The sequence below is a fragment of the Acromyrmex echinatior genome, chromosome 17 (genome assembly GCF_024713525.1).
Source record: "Acromyrmex echinatior isolate Ae372 chromosome 17, ASM2471352v2, whole genome shotgun sequence".
Classification (NCBI taxonomy): domain Eukaryota; kingdom Metazoa; phylum Arthropoda; class Insecta; order Hymenoptera; family Formicidae; genus Acromyrmex; species Acromyrmex echinatior.
Genome location: NC_141868.1, coordinates 5,897,456 through 5,919,467, shown reverse-complemented (window position 1 = coordinate 5,919,467; position 22,012 = coordinate 5,897,456). Strand labels below are relative to the sequence as shown.

The 22,012-nt window shown below is 30.6% G+C and overlaps 1 protein-coding gene across 1 annotated transcript; it reads right to left on the bottom strand.

Moving 5' to 3' along the window:
- Positions 1–839: 839 nt before the first annotated feature.
- LOC105144617 (RCC1 and BTB domain-containing protein 1) lies at positions 840–20,740 on the bottom strand. Its single transcript, XM_087415057.1, has 10 exons — positions 19,318–20,740; positions 17,932–18,094; positions 8,158–8,364; positions 7,795–8,068; positions 7,556–7,692; positions 7,204–7,467; positions 6,413–6,537; positions 6,220–6,320; positions 6,009–6,151; positions 840–1,318 (listed from the first exon to the last, which is right to left on the bottom strand). The coding sequence occupies exons 1-10, from the start codon at positions 19,404–19,406 to the stop codon at positions 1,157–1,159; spliced, it is 1,665 nt and encodes a 554-aa protein (XP_087271183.1). The 5' UTR covers positions 19,407–20,740; the 3' UTR covers positions 840–1,156.
- Positions 20,741–22,012: the final 1,272 nt, after the last annotated feature.

The window sequence follows — 22,012 nt, the reverse complement described above, 5'->3', positions numbered from 1 at the left end:
TTCAAAGAAATTTCTTGTGGTGCCGTATTTGAGCAAAGTGTCGGAAAGTTCAAAAAACTCTCACATGTGCATGATTTTAACATAGCGTACAAACCCATGAATAAAATGAATGCATTTATTAAGACGGGGAAAGATTCTTTGTCCAGGGATGACCAATGTGGAGTTGTCTACAAAATCGATTGTTTAAATTGTGAATCGTCGTACGTAGGCCAAACAAAAAGAAAATTAAAGACTCGGATAAAAGAACATAAAGCGGATTTAAGAAAATCACCTTCCGAAATTTCAGTGGTTTCACGTCACCGTTTGAACGAGATGCATGAGTTAGATTGGGAAAACATAAAAGTTTTAGACAAGGAACAATCTTTAATAAAAAGAAGAATTTCCGAAATGATACACATAAAAAGACAAATAAGAGGTATCAATAAACAAAGTGACACGGAAAGTCTACCAGATATTTATTTTCCTTTTCTTAAGTAAGATTTCTTTTTCTTTTCAATAGTAACTCTAGAAATTTCTAATTTGTTTGACTCAGGCGTATAAATAGTGGTATAATACGCGATATAACAAACAACAACACATAATGTCACGAAGAAAGTCTTATTGTGTAAAAGTGTCATTTGATATTCTTCGCTCAGTTTTTTGGCTGTAAAACAGGTAACGATTATATTTCTTTATATTCGACTAGGAGAAATTAATGTCATATAATTTTAATTTAATCAGAATCTGGAAATTCTTGTTCTACACTTCTTGATATGACTATGGGCGTTATAACATTTTGTACGAAGCATCTTCACACTAAAAAGAACATGTTATTTTTATTACAACAATGGACTGTTGAATTTAATTTCAACTAAATGTATTTTTGCGGTTTATGAAGACTATTGTATTACTGAAGATGGCCAGATTGTGGCCGAAACGTTTAATGTTTTAATTAATATAATAATAAGTAAATATCACAAATTATAACCTGTGGTGTGGTTCTTTATGCTCTTTTTGTATCTTGTTTTTTAAAACGTATAAAATGAAATGAAATAAAATAATGATTTATAATGATTTTTTTTTTATTTTTTACCATATGCAATAATGGTTTCGATTATGAGAGTAAATCGTTTTCATAGAACGAAGTCCATTATATTTTTTTTTCCTCTAAGAAATATTATTCTAAATAACCAGAACTATTAATTTCTGATGACAAAAAGGTGTACCCTTTATTCATTAACATAGCCTTTGTTTCGACATCCAATTCTTCAAAACCGTCTGTCTGGATTACAGTCATCATGTTTTTAAAATAGAAGTGGAAGCAATATTTCATCAATTCCTAAAAAATAGAAGCTACACATATAAGTGAATTTAAACATGTAGGATAGAGCGGGGCTAGTTGCGCATAAGGGCAAGTTGATTAAATGCAAATATCTAAATAACCAAAATATATATAGATACGTCTATGCTTGCGTAAGTAGCACAAAGACAGAGATTACTGTGCCTTAATACAATAATCTGTATCTGACTGTCAATAGCCAAATACGTGCGCTTTTTCATTTTCGTATACCAAAATAAAATTATTAGATGAGTACTCTTTTTGGTCCACGTGATAATTAAAGCTATTTATAACAATCAAATGTGTTTTTGGAAGATATTATCGTATTTTTTAACTTTAATATTCAAGTTGTTGTTTTATTTACGGTTTTTCAGTTATAAATAAGTATTTCAGCAATATGGGGCTTGTTGGACTCAGTATCCATAACGAACCTTATAAACTCTGCTGCTCAAAATCTATATTTATCGATACTTTTTCCATCTTAACGATTAAATATATATTTTACGTTTAATTATTATTATAAAGAGTAAAGATTTTATAATTTTAATCTAATAAGCATTTAAAAAGAGAGAGTATTACAAATTATTACACTATTAATAAAAATTCGATTAGTGTACATAATTCTTTTCAAGTTTTTTAATCATTTATAATTTCATTAAACAATTATCTTTATGGTTCAATTTATCCTTCGAGGATGCTCAACATGCCTCATAAGTGGCATATTGATCCACTTTGCATTATAATGAACATTTTTATTCTTAGTTATGAGATATTAACGATTTATAAGTACTCATTTATTGAGCCAGATGAATATGCAACGTTTTAAAGCATTTACAATTAGTCTCTCATAATTGTGCAAAGATTTATAACTTAAAAAAAGTGTCACAATTAACTCTGCTCTCTCTATTCTAATACAAAGATATATTTTTACAGCTAATGAATTCTGTCTAAAGCTATGGTTAAAGTCTCATTACAAATGCTTTTGAAGCGTTTGGTTAATCAATTAGAAAAAAGAATTTTACAAAAGCATTCGTTTTATTTAAAGCATTCGTAGCATCGTGATGATTTAATATCCTAAAGTGATATTGGCAGCTGGATAGCTTCAACAGAGCCGGGTGTGGCGAGGGAGGCATTTACCTCATGTAAACAATTTAAAGGGAGCGCAAAAATGGCAATTTAATTTCCTATATATTCTAATTTATTAATCGTAATTTTGAATTACGATCCACTTGATGCTACATTAAATTAAAATTAATGAAAAATTATTTAAGATCGTCATTAAGTCAAGAAAAATTACACAGAAAAAAAGTATCATGTACTGGGGTGGAGACTCAGCTATTCTTATGTATTTTGAATCGCTGAATACGAATCTGATATCAAAATAGGACCATTCATGGTAAATGTGCAATCCAGAGCGAAAAAATGGGTCAAAAACCTCGAAATCTCTTTTATTAATATATTCTAAGACCATTGACAAATTTTTTATTAAACCTAGACTATATGTTTCCCAAATTAAGAAATATTTATCAGCCGTCAAAAAATACTGTACTGAACGCTCTGAAATACTAATACGCTACAAAAGGCAATCCTTGATTGATGGACAAGGTAGCAACAAACGTCATATCTACGTTCTCTATACCTCTTGCATAACTTTTAGCGATGAACTCTGAGTGCCTTACGTTATAGACAGGTTAAACTTATAATAATTCCCGAAGAGTTATACCACAGACCAATTTTCAGAAAAGCAGCCATCAGATCACAATAACTGCCCGTACATCATCTCTACCATTGTATCTGTATATATTTAAAAAAAGATCGATTTATGTTCGTGCGTGTTTCCGCACTGTTTTGCCTTCAAATGTTATTAACCACATTACGGCTTCACTCTCACACAGCACAGAAGATTGTAACAATATTGTTGCAATGTTACAATATTGCAGATTGCAATGTAACTTTGCAGAGATATTACAGAAATGTAAATTAACAATATGCCTATAAAATGTCAGTAATATGCTTTTAATATTCTACAAACATTGCAAAACTGTAATTTTTTAATTGTTACAATAATAATAATTTAAAAATATAAGTTTTTTCAATATTTATGTCGTCTTTTAGTAACACTTATGATTTAATAATTAATATAATTCATTTTATATTTAAATAAAAAATTTATTGATCTATTATTTGACGGCCATTTCATTAGCTAAGTTTTATATTTATTTTAAATATGAAACCAAAAGATTATATAATAATCGAGTTTGGATACAATGAATGCATCGTTATCGGATAAGATAAATGGAAGGATAAACAATTAAGCTGCTGAAAACGATTTATCGAAATATTAATTATGTGATCAATGATATGCCTGATGTGAACGCCTGAATAAATCAGCACCCTAACTTTATTGATAAATTTCATACCGTCATTTTTTAATCGATTTCAACTCGGTTTCAATCGATTTGACTCGGAATGATTTCGAATTAAAAAGAATCATTGCGATTAACTTAATCCATGATTAACTTATCAAGCGACGGCATATATTAATGTAGATAATATTTGTAGTTTGTTCGAGACATACACATGTGCTTTATCCTTACGAATAAATTTATCCTTCAGAATTAATACTATATTTATTGCAATATTTAATGGTTTTATCATAAAAAATTGCTTTTGTGCATATCACTAGAAACACGATTTGTAGAAAAATTAAAGTTAGTGAGGTATATGTCTAGAAACAGTTTTCATTTTAGAGTCTTCGTAAAAAATTTATCCAAATACATTACATTGCAATATTGTTAGAACGTTTTGTTGCAATATAACAAACAGCGGACATCTTAACATTGTTGGAATTTTGCAACAATGAATCAGCAACGGTTTGCAACCATCATGCAATATTGCAATATTTTATTGAAATCATTCTGCAATGTTTCTGCAATCTTTCTGTGCTGTATGGGACCCTATTGCCCCCTTGCAAGGCAGCACGCCTTCGCTGGCTTCATTATCACGGTGGATCAGAAAACGAATCATTCTACACGGGGCTATAGTTCGGGGCAGTTATCATCGTCTCCAATAGCCTCCATAGCAGCAGGTACTTGTAGGTGTTTTCACTTATGTATCACTATATTTGCACGTAATTCTCAACTCGGGAAACATATGGTTTAGATTTAGCGACTCAAAATACATAAGAATAGCTCTTTACCAGCACATGGTACTTTTTTTTCTGTGGGCCCGTGATATCAAATACAGGAAAATATAGGAAACCTTTCAATTGAAAATGAAATAAAAAATGAAAGGCTATATAGATTTTGATAATATAATTGATAATTTTGCATTTATCAAAATACGAAAAATATTATTGCGATTTTAATAACTGTTTCATTTGTAACATACATGTAAATTTTATAGCGTATAACTCTTCTTCTATACACGTGATTATTTCAAATTAATATTATTATATACCTATTACTATTAATTAATATATATGTATATATTATTAATTACTATTAATTAATATTTCTTATTACACAATACGACAAAAATCGATTTTTTTCTTCTCATGGAAAAATCAAAGAGATTCTGAAAGATATAAAAAAAGTACCCCTGTTTCGGCATTCATTCATCTAATAAGTTTCTTTTACCAGATCGTTAACATTTTTTAAGTATCATCAAATGTCTTTTTTATAATACTGTACAGCACAGGTTTCCTCCCATGAAAAATTCAAAGAGATTCTGAAAGTAGATGTTAGGAAAGCATGATATCTCGATATTGACTGATACTAAACATTTTTTGAGCAATAAAAAAGTCGACAATTACAAAAAAATTGTTGCTAAAATGATTTCGGCTTTTCATGCAATGAAAGTTAACATGTCGCTCAAAATACACTTTCTTCACAATCATTTGGAATTTTGTCCATCAAATTTGGCGAATTCACAATGATGAACGTTTTCAGGATACTGAGAAACGCTTCAAAGGAAAAGACACATGCTTGATGAATACTGTTGGTCTATTATTCGTGATACAAAACCGAAATCATATAAATGACAAATCAAATGACCAAGATTCTTATAATAATTATAATTATAATTGTATTATTATTATTATTATACAAAAATTTGAAAATGTATGAAAAAAAATAATTCTCAGTTATTTTTTTTTGTACTCGGACTCATCGCATAATTTTACATGCAAAAACGTCAATTATTTATTTTAAAAAATTATTATATAATTTTAAACAATTGTAAAAACCCAATATAAAGCAAATACGATAAATGACTATAAAAACATTAACGACTGATTTGGTAAAAACGCCGAGGCACGGATATTTTTTTTTATTATATCTACTTTCAGAATCTCTTCGATTTTTTCGGGAGGAAATATGTGTTGTACTGTGTTATATTTCACATGTCATAAAGAAATATTTTTTACTGAAGAGCGCATTTTTTTATTTTGCCTCGGGTGCCGAAATGCCTAGTGTCGGCTTTGAGCTTCAGAATGGAATATACATTTGTTTATAAAGTAAAAGATTCGCGTCTAGGAATTTTAAAGGGAATAATATTTTACTAGGACACAAAAAAGAAAAATGGAAAACATATCCCAATTGGATTAATATGTTAATCCCATTATAAATTCTGCAATATTTTTGTCTTACAATAGAAAAAAAATCCATAATAAAAACAAAAAAACAATTACCTCCTTGTGATATTCTTCGTTTATATCGTTGATAAGGTTAAAAAAGTACATGACGTTCGATACGTTAATTGTTTTCTTTATTTTTCGTATACAATCCATCTGGAGATTTTTCTCGCATAATGCATCTGCCAATTGCAAAAGATCTGCAGCAAAGAGATATTTTAGTCGCGAATTACATATGTAATATTCGACACGTTTAACTCAAACTCACCTAATAGGTTTTTAAAAGAAGATAGATTGATCATACCGGTGTATAAATATTCTAAAAATTTTTTATAAACGATATACCTATAATAATTATTCACGATGACGCTGTCAAGAAAAATATATTAAAATATTCAATATACAAACAAATCAAACAAAGAAGGTTTTTTTTTAATATACTTTTTTTTGTAAAAACGTACCGTTGTCTATTTTCAACATAATTAGTTTGGAACATACTTCTAAAATATGTGGAACGAATCTTCAGGATAACTTTGTGAACATAAATTGATTGTTTCTCGACCATTATCGTGAGATCACTTGTTGACTTTAGACAGGAAACACGAATTAGTTATTAAAGTTGAACATATGTATTATATAATCACCAAATCTTTTTTGTTACGCAATGAAAAAATGTAATAAAAAGAAAGACATTTAACCCTCAGTATCTATAAAGGGCGTAACCTCTTTGATAGGTCAGATGTTTTTTTTCCGATCCCTTTTCACTTATTGCAAAATATCTTTTATGCTATGACATTTTAGAATTTCTAACTCAAAAATTCTTTTTCTTAGTCTTCAAACAATAGATTAAAAAAAAATTAATTAAAATCGATGCACTACAATCTGAGATATAAGCAAAAGAAAATGCTAGGTTACAAATATCGGTAGATAAGGACTTCTTTGAAATGTTCTGATGATTAAGATATCAGATCACGAAACGAGAGGTGTTATTGAAAAATACGCTAAGACTTTACCAAGGAGATAAAATAGAACAATGATAATCAGTATAATAAATTTCAGATTGTAAGCATTTTCAATTAATGGCTTGCTTGCGGTTTTTAACACGCCATCAGTTGAAAGAATTTGAAAATTTTTGACATCTTTTAAAGATTCAAAACTAAATTGTAAAAATAAATTGTATTGCAATTTTTATGATACTTCATTGGAAATACTGAATTCGAGAAACAAATAAACACACAGAATAAAGTCTAACCTGATCGTTGAATGCAGTTTCCAAGTCTTTTAATATGTGAAATTCTTCATTTATGAATTCATCGGCCACGGATATTGGTGAACGAGCTGTCATCGAGTTGGATATGTCAAACGCGTTCGTATATTCACAAACAGCTGGTTCTTTATATTGTCTTTTAAAAATAAAACCCCATGCGTACACAAGTTCATTCTTGCTAGACTTGACAAAATTAGTGTAATTAATGACGGCGATGTCTGATAGGTTTTTTACATTAATTATATTCATCTGCCAATCGAAAAATTTTTTAGTTTAGTTTAAGCTTTCCTAGTCTTTTCCGATTTGTCATAATACAATACTGAAACAAATCATTTACCTGGATAGGGGAAATGTCATTGTTGCCGGAATGATTGCTGCAAAAAGTCGTTTCATAAAAGTATGGACCTCCCCAGCAGTAGAGTTTTCCTTCATTAGTTAGAGCAAGGGTGTAATCAATCCCACAAGCTATCTTGACTAAACATTAAGATAGATTAGGTTACTCTACAATACTTGCAGCTATAAATTTTTGATGTATACATCTTTACATTTTTAGGAATGTGTTTTTAAGAAAATTACCAATTGTTTTGAATGTAAAATTAAATTTTTTATGTGGGTCGAATGTACACCATGAATTTCGGCACATATATTCGGCACTATCATGAGAAGAATCCTCTCTGTCGTTATATATAAAACCCCAAAAGAACGTACGACTGTTTGTAGCTATCACATAACAATTATATCCGCAACTCATGCTTGTAATCTGCTCTTTGATATTCATTTCATGTATATTCAATTGATGTATACTGCATTCTTTTTCTTTACCTTCGATCGAATTGTGTGTGTAATATATCTAAGTTAAATAAATGTAATATATCTAAGTAAAGTTAATAATTATTATTACTAATATGTATTCATGATGATATCGTCGTAATACTTTACTTTGCCATCCTCAGTCAAAAGGAGAAAATTACTCATGTTAGTTGCAGCTTTTACAATTCTTGTGTTGCTCCAATCAATCTTATAGGAAGTATAACATATGTAATGTGAGAGGTTTTCACGAGTTACCACATTTTCAACCTCATTGTCTGTAGATTGAACTTCAAAATTGAATGTTTTTGCACTTGTATCTTCCATCCATACATATTTCTTTTAAAAAGATAATGTGATCATTAATTTATTCAGTTAAATTAATTATACAAGATGTTATTTTTTTTAAATTGAAATCCTTGAATATTTCATTTTTCCTTAAGAATACGAAAATTTTTCAAATGAAATTGGAACTGTTTTGAGAAGTACATATTTTGATCACATTTTTTTCTAGGTGGGAGCACTAAAAAAATACGAAGGTTATTTCCATAAATACTACTGTAAATAAAATAACATAATTTTTTTACATAATATGATTCTTCTAATTATTCTATGTATAAAATTTATATGAACAGAATATAATACGTGGGATCATTTAGTGTAATAAAAACGCAATTACTTATTTCTAAAATTAATCATTTAACTTCATATATTTTTTTAAGCAATTATGTGTTTTCTTTACACAAATTGATTCTCTTTATTATTTTGTTTGTAAAAGTATTCGGGTGCAAATGAGAATAAAAAATATTCGTACAAGGAAATTTGTTTTTTTATAAAAAAAATCTTTGTAGAAAATAAACATTAATGTAGGAAGAATATATGTTTCGTTTATAAATTTTTATTAGAGTATCTGCTAGAGTATCAGCGCGCTTGCGCAAGAAGGAAAAGGTATAGGGAAGTTAGTAGAGTAAGAGCAGAGTTGGAAGATTGCGGAATGCGTTTGTGGCACGTCGAAGTATGAAGTGTGATTTGTGTATCTCTCCTAAATTGTTGTCCATAAATATTGGTTCCAAACATTCCTTCATTGGAACTATCTCATTTCCTACAAATTTGGGGGCTCATTCGAGATAAGAGCTGGTGAGAGACAAAAGGGGAGAAAAGACGAAAAGACGAAAAAGAGGAAAAGACTAAAGATGAAAAGACGAAGAAGAAAAGACGCAAGACGAAAGACGATAAGACGGGAGACGACAGGACGAAAGAAAAGACGAAGAGACGAAAAAGACGAAAAGACTAAAGACGAAAAGACTAAAGACGAAAAGATGAAGAAGAAATAAGACGAAAAGACGCAAACGATAAGACAGGAGACGACAGGACGAAGGAAAAGATGAAGAGCTGAAAAGACGAAAAGACGCAAGACGGAGAGGACACGACGATGAGAAGAAGAGAAAAGAAGAAAATAAGACGACATTCAAATCTCGAAAACGTTAAGAATCCGAAAGACATTGAGTGTGCAACTACAAGGTGAGGCAGCGACGTCAGAAATACATTGACAAGACTGTGAATGCGTCGGTAATCAGCACATCGAGAGGGCAGTGACAATACGACGCGGGTAAGCGCGCGACAGTAGCGCTGATAACGACATCGAAAGTGTGGTGGCAGGACTACTCGACGTAAGTGAACGTGAGACGGTTTTAAGTATACGCGAACAAGACGGTGCAACAACAGATCGCGCGACGGTAAACATTTGCCACATTGCGTAAAGTGTGCAGAGACAAGATGAATAATCTCGCGCAAATTGAACCAATCAAGCAGAAGATACGCACGGCGTCAACCGTGCCGTGACGGCTTTATACAAGTTTATCTTCGAAAAGGAAGGTGATCGAAAAAATAGACAAAGACTCAGAGACTTTGAGGATTTCATTTTTAAAAAAGACACAACGGGATACGTGGACAAAATAGAAGCGGCGCGAAAACTCTCGATCGGTGACCTGATATCCTGCTGTAACATTCTCGGTTTAGAGTACGGCGGAAACAGAGAAGAGATAATGACACGCATATTACATGGTTTAATGGATTTAGATACTCTCACGATTAAAGATAGTGAACAAGACGATGACTTAGACGAAGATGTGAGTGACGAGGGAACAGTTGACGAGTAAAATGACGAAAGAGAGGAAGAAAGAAGCAACGAAGAGGGCAAAAATAATCTCGAAGAGAACCACTCCACAAGAGGCGGTCAAGTGAACACGAACATCTGTCCATGACATACCGAGATGTACAAGATTTAATTAAAACTTTCACTGGAAAAGATACATATCCGGTTGAAAGATGGATATCTGAATTTGAAGATGCGGCTAATCTGTTCGGATGGTCGGAATTACAGAAATTAGTGTTCGCAAAGAAATCACCGGACCTGTTAAAATGCTCATCGACAGCGAAGGCGTTATCAAGTTGTGGAAGAAATTAAAAGAAATTTTACGAGACGAATTTATAGACGAATTTATAGAAAGTGCTCAAATACACGATATTCTGGTCAGAAGAAGACTGAAGAGGGACGAAACCTTGGAGGAATATTATTATGTGATGAAAGAAATAGCTGCTAGAGATAAAATAGAAGCAGAAGCACTCATAAAATACGTGATTAACGGAATTCCGGAAGACGCACAGGGCAAGATGATATTGTACGGAGCTAAAAAATTGACAGAATTCAAGGAGAAGCTTAAAGTATACGAAGCAATTCGGAAGAAGAATACTAAAAGGATGAGAACGAGAGAGAAGAAAAGCATGTCGAAGAAGACAGAGGAAGCGAGGAAACTAACAACACCAAAAAGTGGCGAAAAAGAACAGGAGATAGACGTGCGGCGATAAAGGACACAAATCTAAAGACTGTAAGAAGAAAGAATTAGGTAAAAAATGTTTTAAGTGTCAAAAATACGGACACACGGCAAATCTGTGTAACGCGTCAGGCGATAGAAGCTGTAGCGGATAAAAAAACGACGGTAATTAATATGGTTACTGATTCATCGAGCGGTAGAATGTTTAAATCGCGATAAACAGTGTGGGAGTTAATGCGTTAATTGATACCGGCAGTCAAAACGGTAATGCGCAAAGATGTTTACGATAAAATGAAATTAGATAAGCTACGGAGAAATAGTATCTGTTTAACTGGTTTTGGAAAAAACGAAGTGCATTCATTAGGTTGCGTAAATACAATTGTAGAAGTAGATGTTGATGAATATCCGTGTATAGTGCACGTTGTGCCAAATGAAGCTACAAATTCAAGCGTTATAATTGGTAGCGATTTCCTAGCGATGACGGAAATGACCATCAATAACGACGGAATAACTATACGAAGAGCAACACCTGCTCAATTGTTAACACAAATCAACGTGATCGAAAAGCAACCGTTAGACATTGGTAATGTAACGGATCCGAAAGTACGCGAAGAAGTAGAGATAATTGTTGAAACGTATCAAGTAAATAAGTGTAAGATAACGGACGTGAGCATGCATATTGTACCAAAAGACGAAAGACCTATCTTTCAAAAACGCGACGATTATCGGGCACCTGAGCGCGAAATAGTCGAAAACCAAATAGCGGAATGGCTAAACGACGGGGTCATTGAGAAGTGTAAGTCGGAATACGCGAGTCCAATAGTCGTAGTAAGAAAGAAGGATGGATCACCGCGTGTATGTATTGATTATAGGAAATTAAATCGAGTTATAGAAAGGGATAGTCATCCCTTACCACTAATCGAAGATCTACTAGATAAATTAGAGGATGCTTGTGTTTAGTACGTTAGACCTGAAAAATGGATTTTTTCATGTATCCGTAGAAAAAGAGAGTCGAAAATATATGGCGTTTGTCATTCCGAACGATCAATATCAATTCTTGAAAATCCCTTTTGGATTATGTAATTCGCCGAGGGTTTTCTAAAGATATATTAATGCTGCTTTCTGGGATTTGATTAGACAAAATATAGTGTTACTTTACGTGGATGACTTGATCGTGCCGGCAGCAAACGAACAAGAAGCGTTGGAACGCTTGCGAATCGTACTAAAAACAGCTAGCGACTACGGTTTACAAATTAATTTTAAAAAGTGTCAATTCGTGAAAAGAATTATCGAATTTCTAGGTCATATAGTAGAAGGGGACAAAATTTACCCTTCCCAAGAGAAAGTCAAAGCCATGATAGATTACCCGAAAGAATTAAAAGATATTCAAAGCTTTCTTGGATTAACGGGTTTCATCAGAAAGTTTATACCTTCGTATTCTACAATTGCGAAATCGTTGAGCGACATGTTGCGGAAAGATCAATCATAGGAGTACAAATTAGTTCGGTTCATTTTTTTGTATTCAAAAATGCATTTATTTCAAAATAAAATGAATGAACAGATTAATTAAAATATTGTCAATCGCTGGCTACTACTTTTCCCCATCTCTCAGGCAATTTTCGAATTCCATCTCGAAAAAATGACTCGTCTTTGGAGGCGATCCAATTTTGGAGCCAATTTTCGATTTCTGCGAAAGAAGTGAACCGATGACTTGCCAAATCGTGCTACATCCTTCGGAACAACCAGTAATTAGAAGGAGCAATGTCCGGAGAATACGGCGGGTGCGGTAAAACATCCCATTTGAGCGTTTCCAAATATTTTTTTACGACTTTAGCGACATGAGGCCGAGCGTTGTCATGAAGAAAAATAACTTTATCATGTCTTTACTCGTATTCCGGCCGTTTTTCTCGCAATGCACGGTTCAAACGAATCAATTGTAGCCGATATCGATCGCCCGGTGGGATAATGGAATCGCCAGGTTTCAACAGCTCATAATAAACAATACCCTTTTGGTCCCACCAGATACAGAGCATGATCTTCGAACCAAGAATGTTCGGCTTTGGTGTTGATGTTGAGGTCGATGGCAACGATTGACCGGGCTTAGCGTAGTATTTTTTCTTCTTGGGTTTGTCGTAGAATATCCACTTCTCATCTCCAGTCACAATCTGATGCAAAAAACCTTTTCTTTGGTGTCTTTGAATCAGCTGTTCGCAAGTGAAAAATCGCCTTTCAACGTCTCTCGGTTTCAGTTCATAAGGCACTCAATTTCCTTGTTTTTCAACGCAAGCTCCTCTTGTGTTTGTCTCTGATCTTCTTCGAGTAATGCCTCTAATTCTTTGTCTTCGAATTTTTTTGGCTGTCCAGAGCGAGGCTTGTCTTCAACGCTGAAATCTCCATCCTTGAAATGTCGAAACCATTCCCTACATGATTTATCAGTTGGAGCAGTGTCACCATAAACTTCGACAAGCATTCGATGGGCTCCAGCTACACTTTTCTTCCAATTAAAACAAAAAATTAGAACCTCCCGCAAATGCTGCTTGGTTAACACAAAATTCGACATTTCACAGTAAAAATCAAGGTTTTTGTATGAAACTCAAAGCGATATAAACTGAATATTATTAGCAGATGTTTAACCTCTCTGAAAACGCCAAAATCAGTTGTCACTATGAACCATTCACAACAGCCGTAGCCAGCTTTTGGAAAATTAACCGAACTAATTTGTACTCCCAATATAATTTTGACGATAAAGCTCGAAACGGGTTCATACAATTGAAGACGACTCTAACTCAGAACTGAATCCAGTACTGAAAATATATCGTTCGCGACACGAAACGGAAGTACATACGGACGCAAGTATAAACGGTTATGGAGCTGTACTTCTGCAGCGTTCAGACGAAGACAACTTATTACACCCAGTATATTTTATGAGCAAAAAGACTAAAAAAGAGGAAAGGAATTACACGAGTTACGAATTGGAGGCATTTGCGATAGTAGAGGCACTTAAAAAATTCTGAGTATACCTGTTAGGAATTCAATTTAAAATAATTACTGATTGTGCGGCTTTTCAGCGAACCATGAGCAAAAAAGAGTTAAGTACACGTATTGTGAGATAGGCTTTAGTGTTAGAGGATTATAATTACATCATAAAGCACAGACCAGGAATCCGTATGAAACACGTCGATGCTTTGAGTCGACATCCGGTTATGATAATAGCGAAAAGTCCAATTATACCACAGATTAGGAGTCAACAAGCAAGTGATGAAGAGATTTAAGCGATAGAAGAAATTGTCAAAGACAAATCGTATAAGAATTATCACATAAGCGGCGATTTATTATATAAATTTCAAGATGGTAGAGATTTACTTCGTTATTCCCAGAACACTAGAATTAGACGTAATTCGAACGATTCACGAGAAACGACGTATGGCGGCAAAACGTACCAAAGAGCGTAATGAAATTAGAGCTAGAGCGAAAGAACAAATTCTGAAAGTGCAATCGGAGAATTGTAAGACATATAATCTCAGACGTAAGAAGGCTACAGAATACCAAGTGGCAGACCTAGTAGCAATTAAACGAACACAATTAGGTCCAGGCCGAAAATTACGAGCGAAATATTTAGGACCATATCGAATTGAGAAGGTTAAGCCTAACGACACATATGATGTGATTAAAAGCGACTCTCACGAAGGACCTGTAAGTACTTCTACTTGCGCTGAATATGTTAAACCTTGGAATACAGTTAATTATAAATAATCAATTTTATTTGTAAGACGTTAATTATAAGTAATCAATTTTATTGGTAAGACATTAGTTATAAATAATCTATTTTATTTTTGTAAGACGTTTTAATGTTAAGTCGACTAATAGTAAATGAGTTCAAGCGATCATAGCAAACACGATAAGAGTGTTTTATTTTTGTGAATTTAGTGGAAATCGTTTTGTGTGACGTTAAGTTTACAGCTGGTGTCGTGCGAGACGCACGATTGTGCAGAATGGTCGAATGTAGGAAGAGTATATGTTTCGTTTATAAATTTTTATTTTATTCGCGCGTTTCCGATTATGATGATATGTGTTAGAATATCAGCGCGCTCGCGTAAGAAGGAAAAGGTAAAGGAAGATTAATAGAGTAAGAGCAGAGTTGGAAGATGGCGGAACGCGTGTGTGGCACGTTGAAGCGTGAAGTGTGATTTGTGTATCTCTCCTAAATTGTTGTCCATAAATATTGGCTCACCAAACATTCCATCATTGGAACCATCTTACTTCCTACGTTAATTAGAAATTTTATACAATGAATACATTTTATTTTAACATAAACAAACGAGCTTCATATTTCTAATTTTAGAAGCTAAATTTCTCGTCTGTACGAATACTTTTTGAGCATTCAAACAATACAATTTTTAATTTTCACTTATTTTTCGGATGATATAATTACACATCTTTTTATGTATATATAATTTTAAAAAACATACACTCCATTCTTTATGAATAAATTATTAATTATTCAACAAGAAATGATCATTAATTAAACGTCGAATCGACATCAAATTGATGTTGAAATCATCGTATTTATATCGATTCGACATCAATTCGATGAGTCATTTCTCGCTGGATAATATTTACTTTTTAAAAATAAAGTTTTTTAAAAAATATTTTCTCTGTACTAATACTTTTTGCACTTACTGTATGAATGCTCAATATGACGACAAAATGTTGCAAGTTATTCCGTTCAGCGAACCTAGCAATATAGGCATTTTCTATGACTAACTTTTTTTCTCCTTATTCTATTCAAATGTCCCAATTAGTGACAAAGTAACTCGTGGCAAAAGAGAATTAATAAATTGTCGATACGTATGTCACAATAAGTACATGAAATTAATTTTTTTTAGCAAGTTTGGACACATTTAAGATTAAGATAACATAATTTTTTTTATTTTTTTCTTAGGAATTCTTAATTTATTTATTACATATTTATAAACGTTGTTTTTGTATGCAATTTAATGACACATGTATTCGAAATTGTCCCAATTTATGACGCATATTGATCCATATCACTGATAGAGGATATAAACATATAACGTCCCTAATATTGACACGTCGTATAAACAAAGGAACATCCTTATTACTGATATCCAGTTAAATAATCTTATATTTAATTTAAATTATGTTTAAACGTATCTATAGATTGCCACTATGTACTCAATATTCTTAATTTGATTAAAATATTGGAAGTTATACAATGGAATTAAACAATTTAACTAATGAAAATATATTGCCGTCTTAAGTTAGGAACTGCACCGGCTATCACAAATTGATACAAAATCATGAGTGTTCCTATTACTAATTTAAGCAAGATAATTCATAGATTAGAAACTCATATTTGTATATTTTTTAAATTCTGCAAGACTGTTAGTTACATTATTAATATTGTTTCTTAATTTAATAACAATTGATATTTATAAATTACATATTTCATTTAATAGGAATGTTTTTATTGATTTATATGATATTTGTTTAAAATGTCAGTAATAAAGGCAAACAAAATTTGAGTACCGATTAGTGATGCATTAATTAATATGCATTAAAATATGTATTTTTGTGACATTTTCAGTTATTATTCACCATGTTTTTAATATCTATTTAATTTTGAGTGCTTACTTTTATTTACTTTTAGTTTAATAATAGTTAGGATCATTCGACGAAGAGATCGTTGATATAGTCGTCGCCTTACAAGATGTTAGTGAGCATCTGTTTGTTAGATTTGTCATCATTGATAATACGCTTACAATTATAATATTTTAGCGTTTACGAAAGCGTTTAATTTTATTCAAAATTCGTTGTAATAGATAACGCATACAAATTTTAAATACTAAAACATTTTTTAGAATGAACATACAACACCCATTGATCAATATTAATTGATTTATTAAGAAAATCAATCACGATTGTCACTAATTGGGACATGTATTCAGCTAACTCTTCTTATTTTTATTTCATAAAATTAAATCTTAGGATTCTTTTAATATATGGAATAAAGTATAAAATATCTGACTTTGATGTATCTACTTAATATTTTTATTTGTATATAGAACAATTATGCAATCATATTATATTTTTTAAAAAATCATAATTTTATTTAAAAAAATAAAATTCTTTAAATCTTTATGGTGCTTCTATCTAAAAAAAAATTAACGTCACCAAAACATACTTTCTTCTGGAAACTGCTCTTTCATTTTCATATGAAACGTTTGTTTCATAAAAAATAATTGAAATATTCAAAATTTTCAATTTCAGTCCTTAATATGGATTAGATTCAATGAATTTAGTTACATTGAATTTATATCATAAAATAAAATAATGTAATAACCTTATAGAAATCTAATAACAAAACTGACACTTTAATCACTTATTTTTCCTATTAAAAGTGCTGTTAACAATACTTTTAATACTCAAAATAAATGATTAATTGTGACCAGTACTGGTATTAAATTTCTATAAGGGAATTTCTATAAGGGTAATCCAAAAATTAATAGAGAGTTGATCATACATTTAGTAAACTTACAAAATTGTTGTCAATATTATGAGCTTGTTCAATACATTAAATGTAAAAAAAAATAAATTTTAACTTCTTTTAACTTTATATTGTAAAGCATTATGCACTTATTACATGTACATGATAAAAACAAACATAAAAAAATAACGTATTATATTAAATGTATTTAGCATGTATGTTAACGTTGTAAATATACAAAATATACCCATTTTTCCTTTATAAGATTATTGCTTTTATAGGATATATACATAGTTAATGATATATGTCATAAGTTTTACTATTTCTTTCTTAATAAAAACACTTTTATAAAGGTAAAATTTATCTTATAATACAATTTGTCTTTTTTCATTTTCATATATTTTGTTTATTAAGAGATAAAAATTATAATTTTCTTTTGCATTCTGTGTACTTTATACCCTGCACTATAATGTAATTTTTAAATTCAAAAAAATTCAGCGAAGATTCATTCTAGTAAAATATAAAATGGCAATTTTTATTACGATATATAAATTGTTCATGTACCTCTACGTCTTGAGTAACCAAAAAAGCATTGCTTTGTTCTGTAATATTCGCAATCAACATCTTAATTTTTTTTTTGAACATAATATCCACTTTTGTCGGATGGTATTTTTTATTTATATAGCCAATATCATTCTTATAGGAGACGCACGATTGCGATGCAAGCCTTGGATAAAAATAATTACAATTGTTATTAAATATATATGGCAATATATTGTAAATACAAATAAATGATTAATTAGGAAAGTGATTAATTAATGTATCTCGTTTTGTGTGAAGAACAATAAATGATAGATATCAGAATTTTAGTTTATTGGAAAAGTTGCAGATTGAACTAAAATAAATGTGGAAAGAACGTAACTATTGCGTATGAAAGGATGTAAGAACTGTAAGAAATTAACAAAAAAAATCTAAAATTTTTTAAGTATTCTTTTGAAATTTTTCAACTATGGTATGGTTTTTGCTCAAGCTTTGTTGATCATGTTTTCTTGTATATCATGGCCATAAGATCCGATCGTATAATGATATACTTTTTGTAATTAATATTAACGATCGCGATTCTGTGTGCCGTTTTACAAAGACAAAAAACTGTTATCTTTTCTTGATATTATAAAATTAAAAAAAATAGAAGAAAGTAAGATTTCTCAAGAAATATTATACGCTTTATCTATGCTCATACAAATGTAAAAAGTAATATAATAATATAATAAGTAATATAATAAATTTAAAATATTATAATGAATTCAAATTTAAATATGATAATTATCACATCACTTTTTTACTTTGCGAGGAATGTTAATTGGTTATTACGTTGCTTTTATTGTCTGCAAGTTCTCGATGCCTACATGGACAATTGAATTAAAATCTTGGACCTTTTCATATTGCTTGTACTTCTTACTCAATCTTCGCTTTCTCTCTTTTGCGTATGTTCATCTTGTTTTAAGTACAAAAATTTTTGGGAATTTTAATCAACACACAAACGAATGTCTTCTTGTATTTTTTTTAGTTTTCTAACTTTCGCATACGTAGAATAAGCCCGGATCTACAATAGATTTTTAAACCTTAAGTCATAAGAAATGAACGAATCATAGTCAATTATTCCCCTCCCATTCGATTGTAACAGGTAAATTTCTTATGGCTTAAATCTTAAAATATCTATTGTAGATCTGGACGAAGAGTCTTTTCACATAAATTTTCATTGTCGTATAAAAAATATGCACAAAGAAGAATCTAATCATATTTATGTTATAAAGATATGTAACATGCCGTTGAATAAATCAACTAAAAATGAGTCTAATTCTGGATCATTAATATCAGTCTATTATTATTTCAAAATTATTCGTCGTATGTATATTTAAAAAAATAAGAAAAAAGAAACTTTAAACTTACCAATATTTGAAATCGATGATTAAGTCTATTTTTTGCCGTTTCTTATTATTTTCTGTAAGGTTTTCGTTAAATTTGAGCGAAATAGACATGATAACGATCGATACGTTACACTAAATACAATTTGTAGAAATATTTGTTAAATATCTTTTTTAACAATATCCTATTTCACAAATGATGTGTACTGACGGTTGAAATCGGAGAAAAACGAACTCTTTCGTTGAAAATCAATATAAATTTATTTTCGTGTTATTGAGAGGCCAGTATAAATATTATCTACTTAGGGTTTGCTTTCATGTTAGAATATGATTCGAGTTATTTATATTAGAAATTAGCTTTTATGACCTATACCAACTTTAAAATATTAAATAGTGCTATAAGTTGTGAGTGATTCTAATCGTTACGTGGTCAAATTGAATATCCCCGTTGTCACCAATTAAGATTAATAACTATTCCGCACAGAATGCGCTCGTGTTTTTAAATTCTTCAACACGTTATTGTGCATTTATATACAGGGTGATCTATTTAAATCGCCCATCTGAAATATCTCGCTTATTTTTGATATAAAAAAATATTTCGAATGTGGAACTGTTTCGAGAGAGATGTATTTTGATCATATTATCTTTTTTCTAAGTGGAGGCATCAAAAAGATATAAAAGTCACCTCCACTTTTTCAAATAGAATTGTATGACTTTTTTTACACATTATGATTCTAATTCCTATTTCTTTAATTATTCTATATGAAGGTATTAAGGTAGTAATTTCAAAAAATCAATAATTTATTATTTTACACTTTATTCTAGCACATATTGACATAAAATGCTAAATAAATACTAAATTTCTTTCCACCAACTTTTATCTCATTATTCTGTTCATAAAAGTATTACGGTATGATTATCAAAAAGTTAATAGTTGTAGATGTTGACTATAGCCAGCATTCGCGAAATAATTTATTCTGTTCCTTATAATAAGAGTTACGCTAAATCATCTCGTACAGCCGTATACAACCAAGTGTAACACTGATTTTGTCAAATGATATATATTTGAACATAATTAGTAGTAGTAGTAATATATTGATGTCTATAATGCTACTGGCATGAAGAAAATAAAAACACGAAGAAATTATAATCATTTTGTTTTAAGGAATAATTCCTTTTTTTTTAAACATGTCAAGGTGGCGTTGTTCAGGCGTAAAATGTAATTTTAAATGTCAAAAACTGTCCATGTATGATGTATACACTTTTGTCCCGATCAGTGGAGGTATTCCGGTGGACCGCTGAGCAAAAAGGTTAATAAAACTGTTTCCATTAAGTATAATGATAGCATATTTTTTTTCAGATGTATTCTACAGTTTTGTCCGCTACAATAATTCTTATGACGCAGATATATAACAGACTTCTTATTCTCGTAGTAATGCATGAGAAATTTTGTTTGGTTATGGTTTGGTATAAATAAGGTGTGCACGCGTATATATATTTAAATATATTTTATTTAAATCTCGACATCTTGAATAACACGTTATAACATCTCGTTATAACAATCAGAAAGTATTTCTAGTTGTTATAAAAAAATTCAAGATTCAATTAGAACTAGTATTATATTATAAGTATTATATTATTTATTACATTATAGGATTTGTTTAATATGTTTCAGTTTGATTGGAATTTCGGTTAAAAGTTCTTAGAAAAATGCAGAATCACAATTAATTTTAATCTCAGCGCACTATAGTAGTCCATTTATTGTGTCAGTCGACATAAGTTGTGCGAATATGCTGTATTGCTTTGTGTCGTCGTGTTGTTTCTTGTGAATTGGAATATGTACTATGACTAATGAGAAAATATCTTCTTTTTCCGTCGTCAATATAATTTTGAAAGAAAATGTATAGAAATTATGAAAGTTATAGCAATAGAATTAATTTGAATTTCTCTGCTACATATATTACTTTGTAAGTACCTAGATAGATTATGAGTGCACGATGCGCATGATGTATCATTTATCTTTGTTTACATTCGATGAACAACAAGGAGAAACAGTATATTATATATAAAAAACGAAATGGCCCAATAATTGACAGAAAGACATGTTTGATCAACAAGATATATTCTGCGAATATAGATAACAAGAAAAATTTATCCAATTAATGAGTAATTCTGGTATATTTAATAAGGAAATTATTCATACAACTATGCCGTTCAAAATAGAAATGATATTATTACATAGTAGCATAATTAAAAAATTAATAATGCGGGATTATACGAAAGCGTTGAAAATATATTGTATGTATGGTAATACACATTTTATTGAACTAATCGTTACTGTAGTATTGACGAAATGAAATAATAAATAAATCGTATGCACTTTTAATTGTTACCTGCGATTATAAAATTTATTAAAATTCATCTAATGAAATTTAATAAATGTACCTTCACTTTGTTGTTAGTGTCCGATACAAAGAAGAATAATTTGTATAATGGAAAAGGAATTTAATGTATACTGATTCCACGTAAAATTCATAAAAATTTATCCTCAAAGAAAAGGAGGATAGTGATTATGAAGAAGTACCTATATAAAACAAAATACAAAGAAAAGGAGAATAGTGATTATGAAGAAGTATTTATATAATAATAAAATACGTGCGTCATTATAATTTTTTATATGTATGGATACAAAATGTCTCGGGTACCAACTGTTCGAGATG

Excerpts from the sequence above, each read along its gene's own strand:
- LOC105144617 (XM_087415057.1), bottom strand. The coding sequence starts at position 19,406 with ATGTCTATTTCGCTCAAATTTAACGAAAACCTTACAGAAAATAATAAG. Across the intron at positions 7,468-7,555 it reads ATGACATTTCCCCTATCCAG|ATGAATATAATTAATGTAAA; the intron begins GTAAATGATTTG and ends TTCGATTGGCAG. Across the intron at positions 6,152-6,219 it reads TTCTTTTAAAAACCTATTAG|ATCTTTTGCAATTGGCAGAT; the intron begins GTGAGTTTGAGT and ends TCTTTGCTGCAG.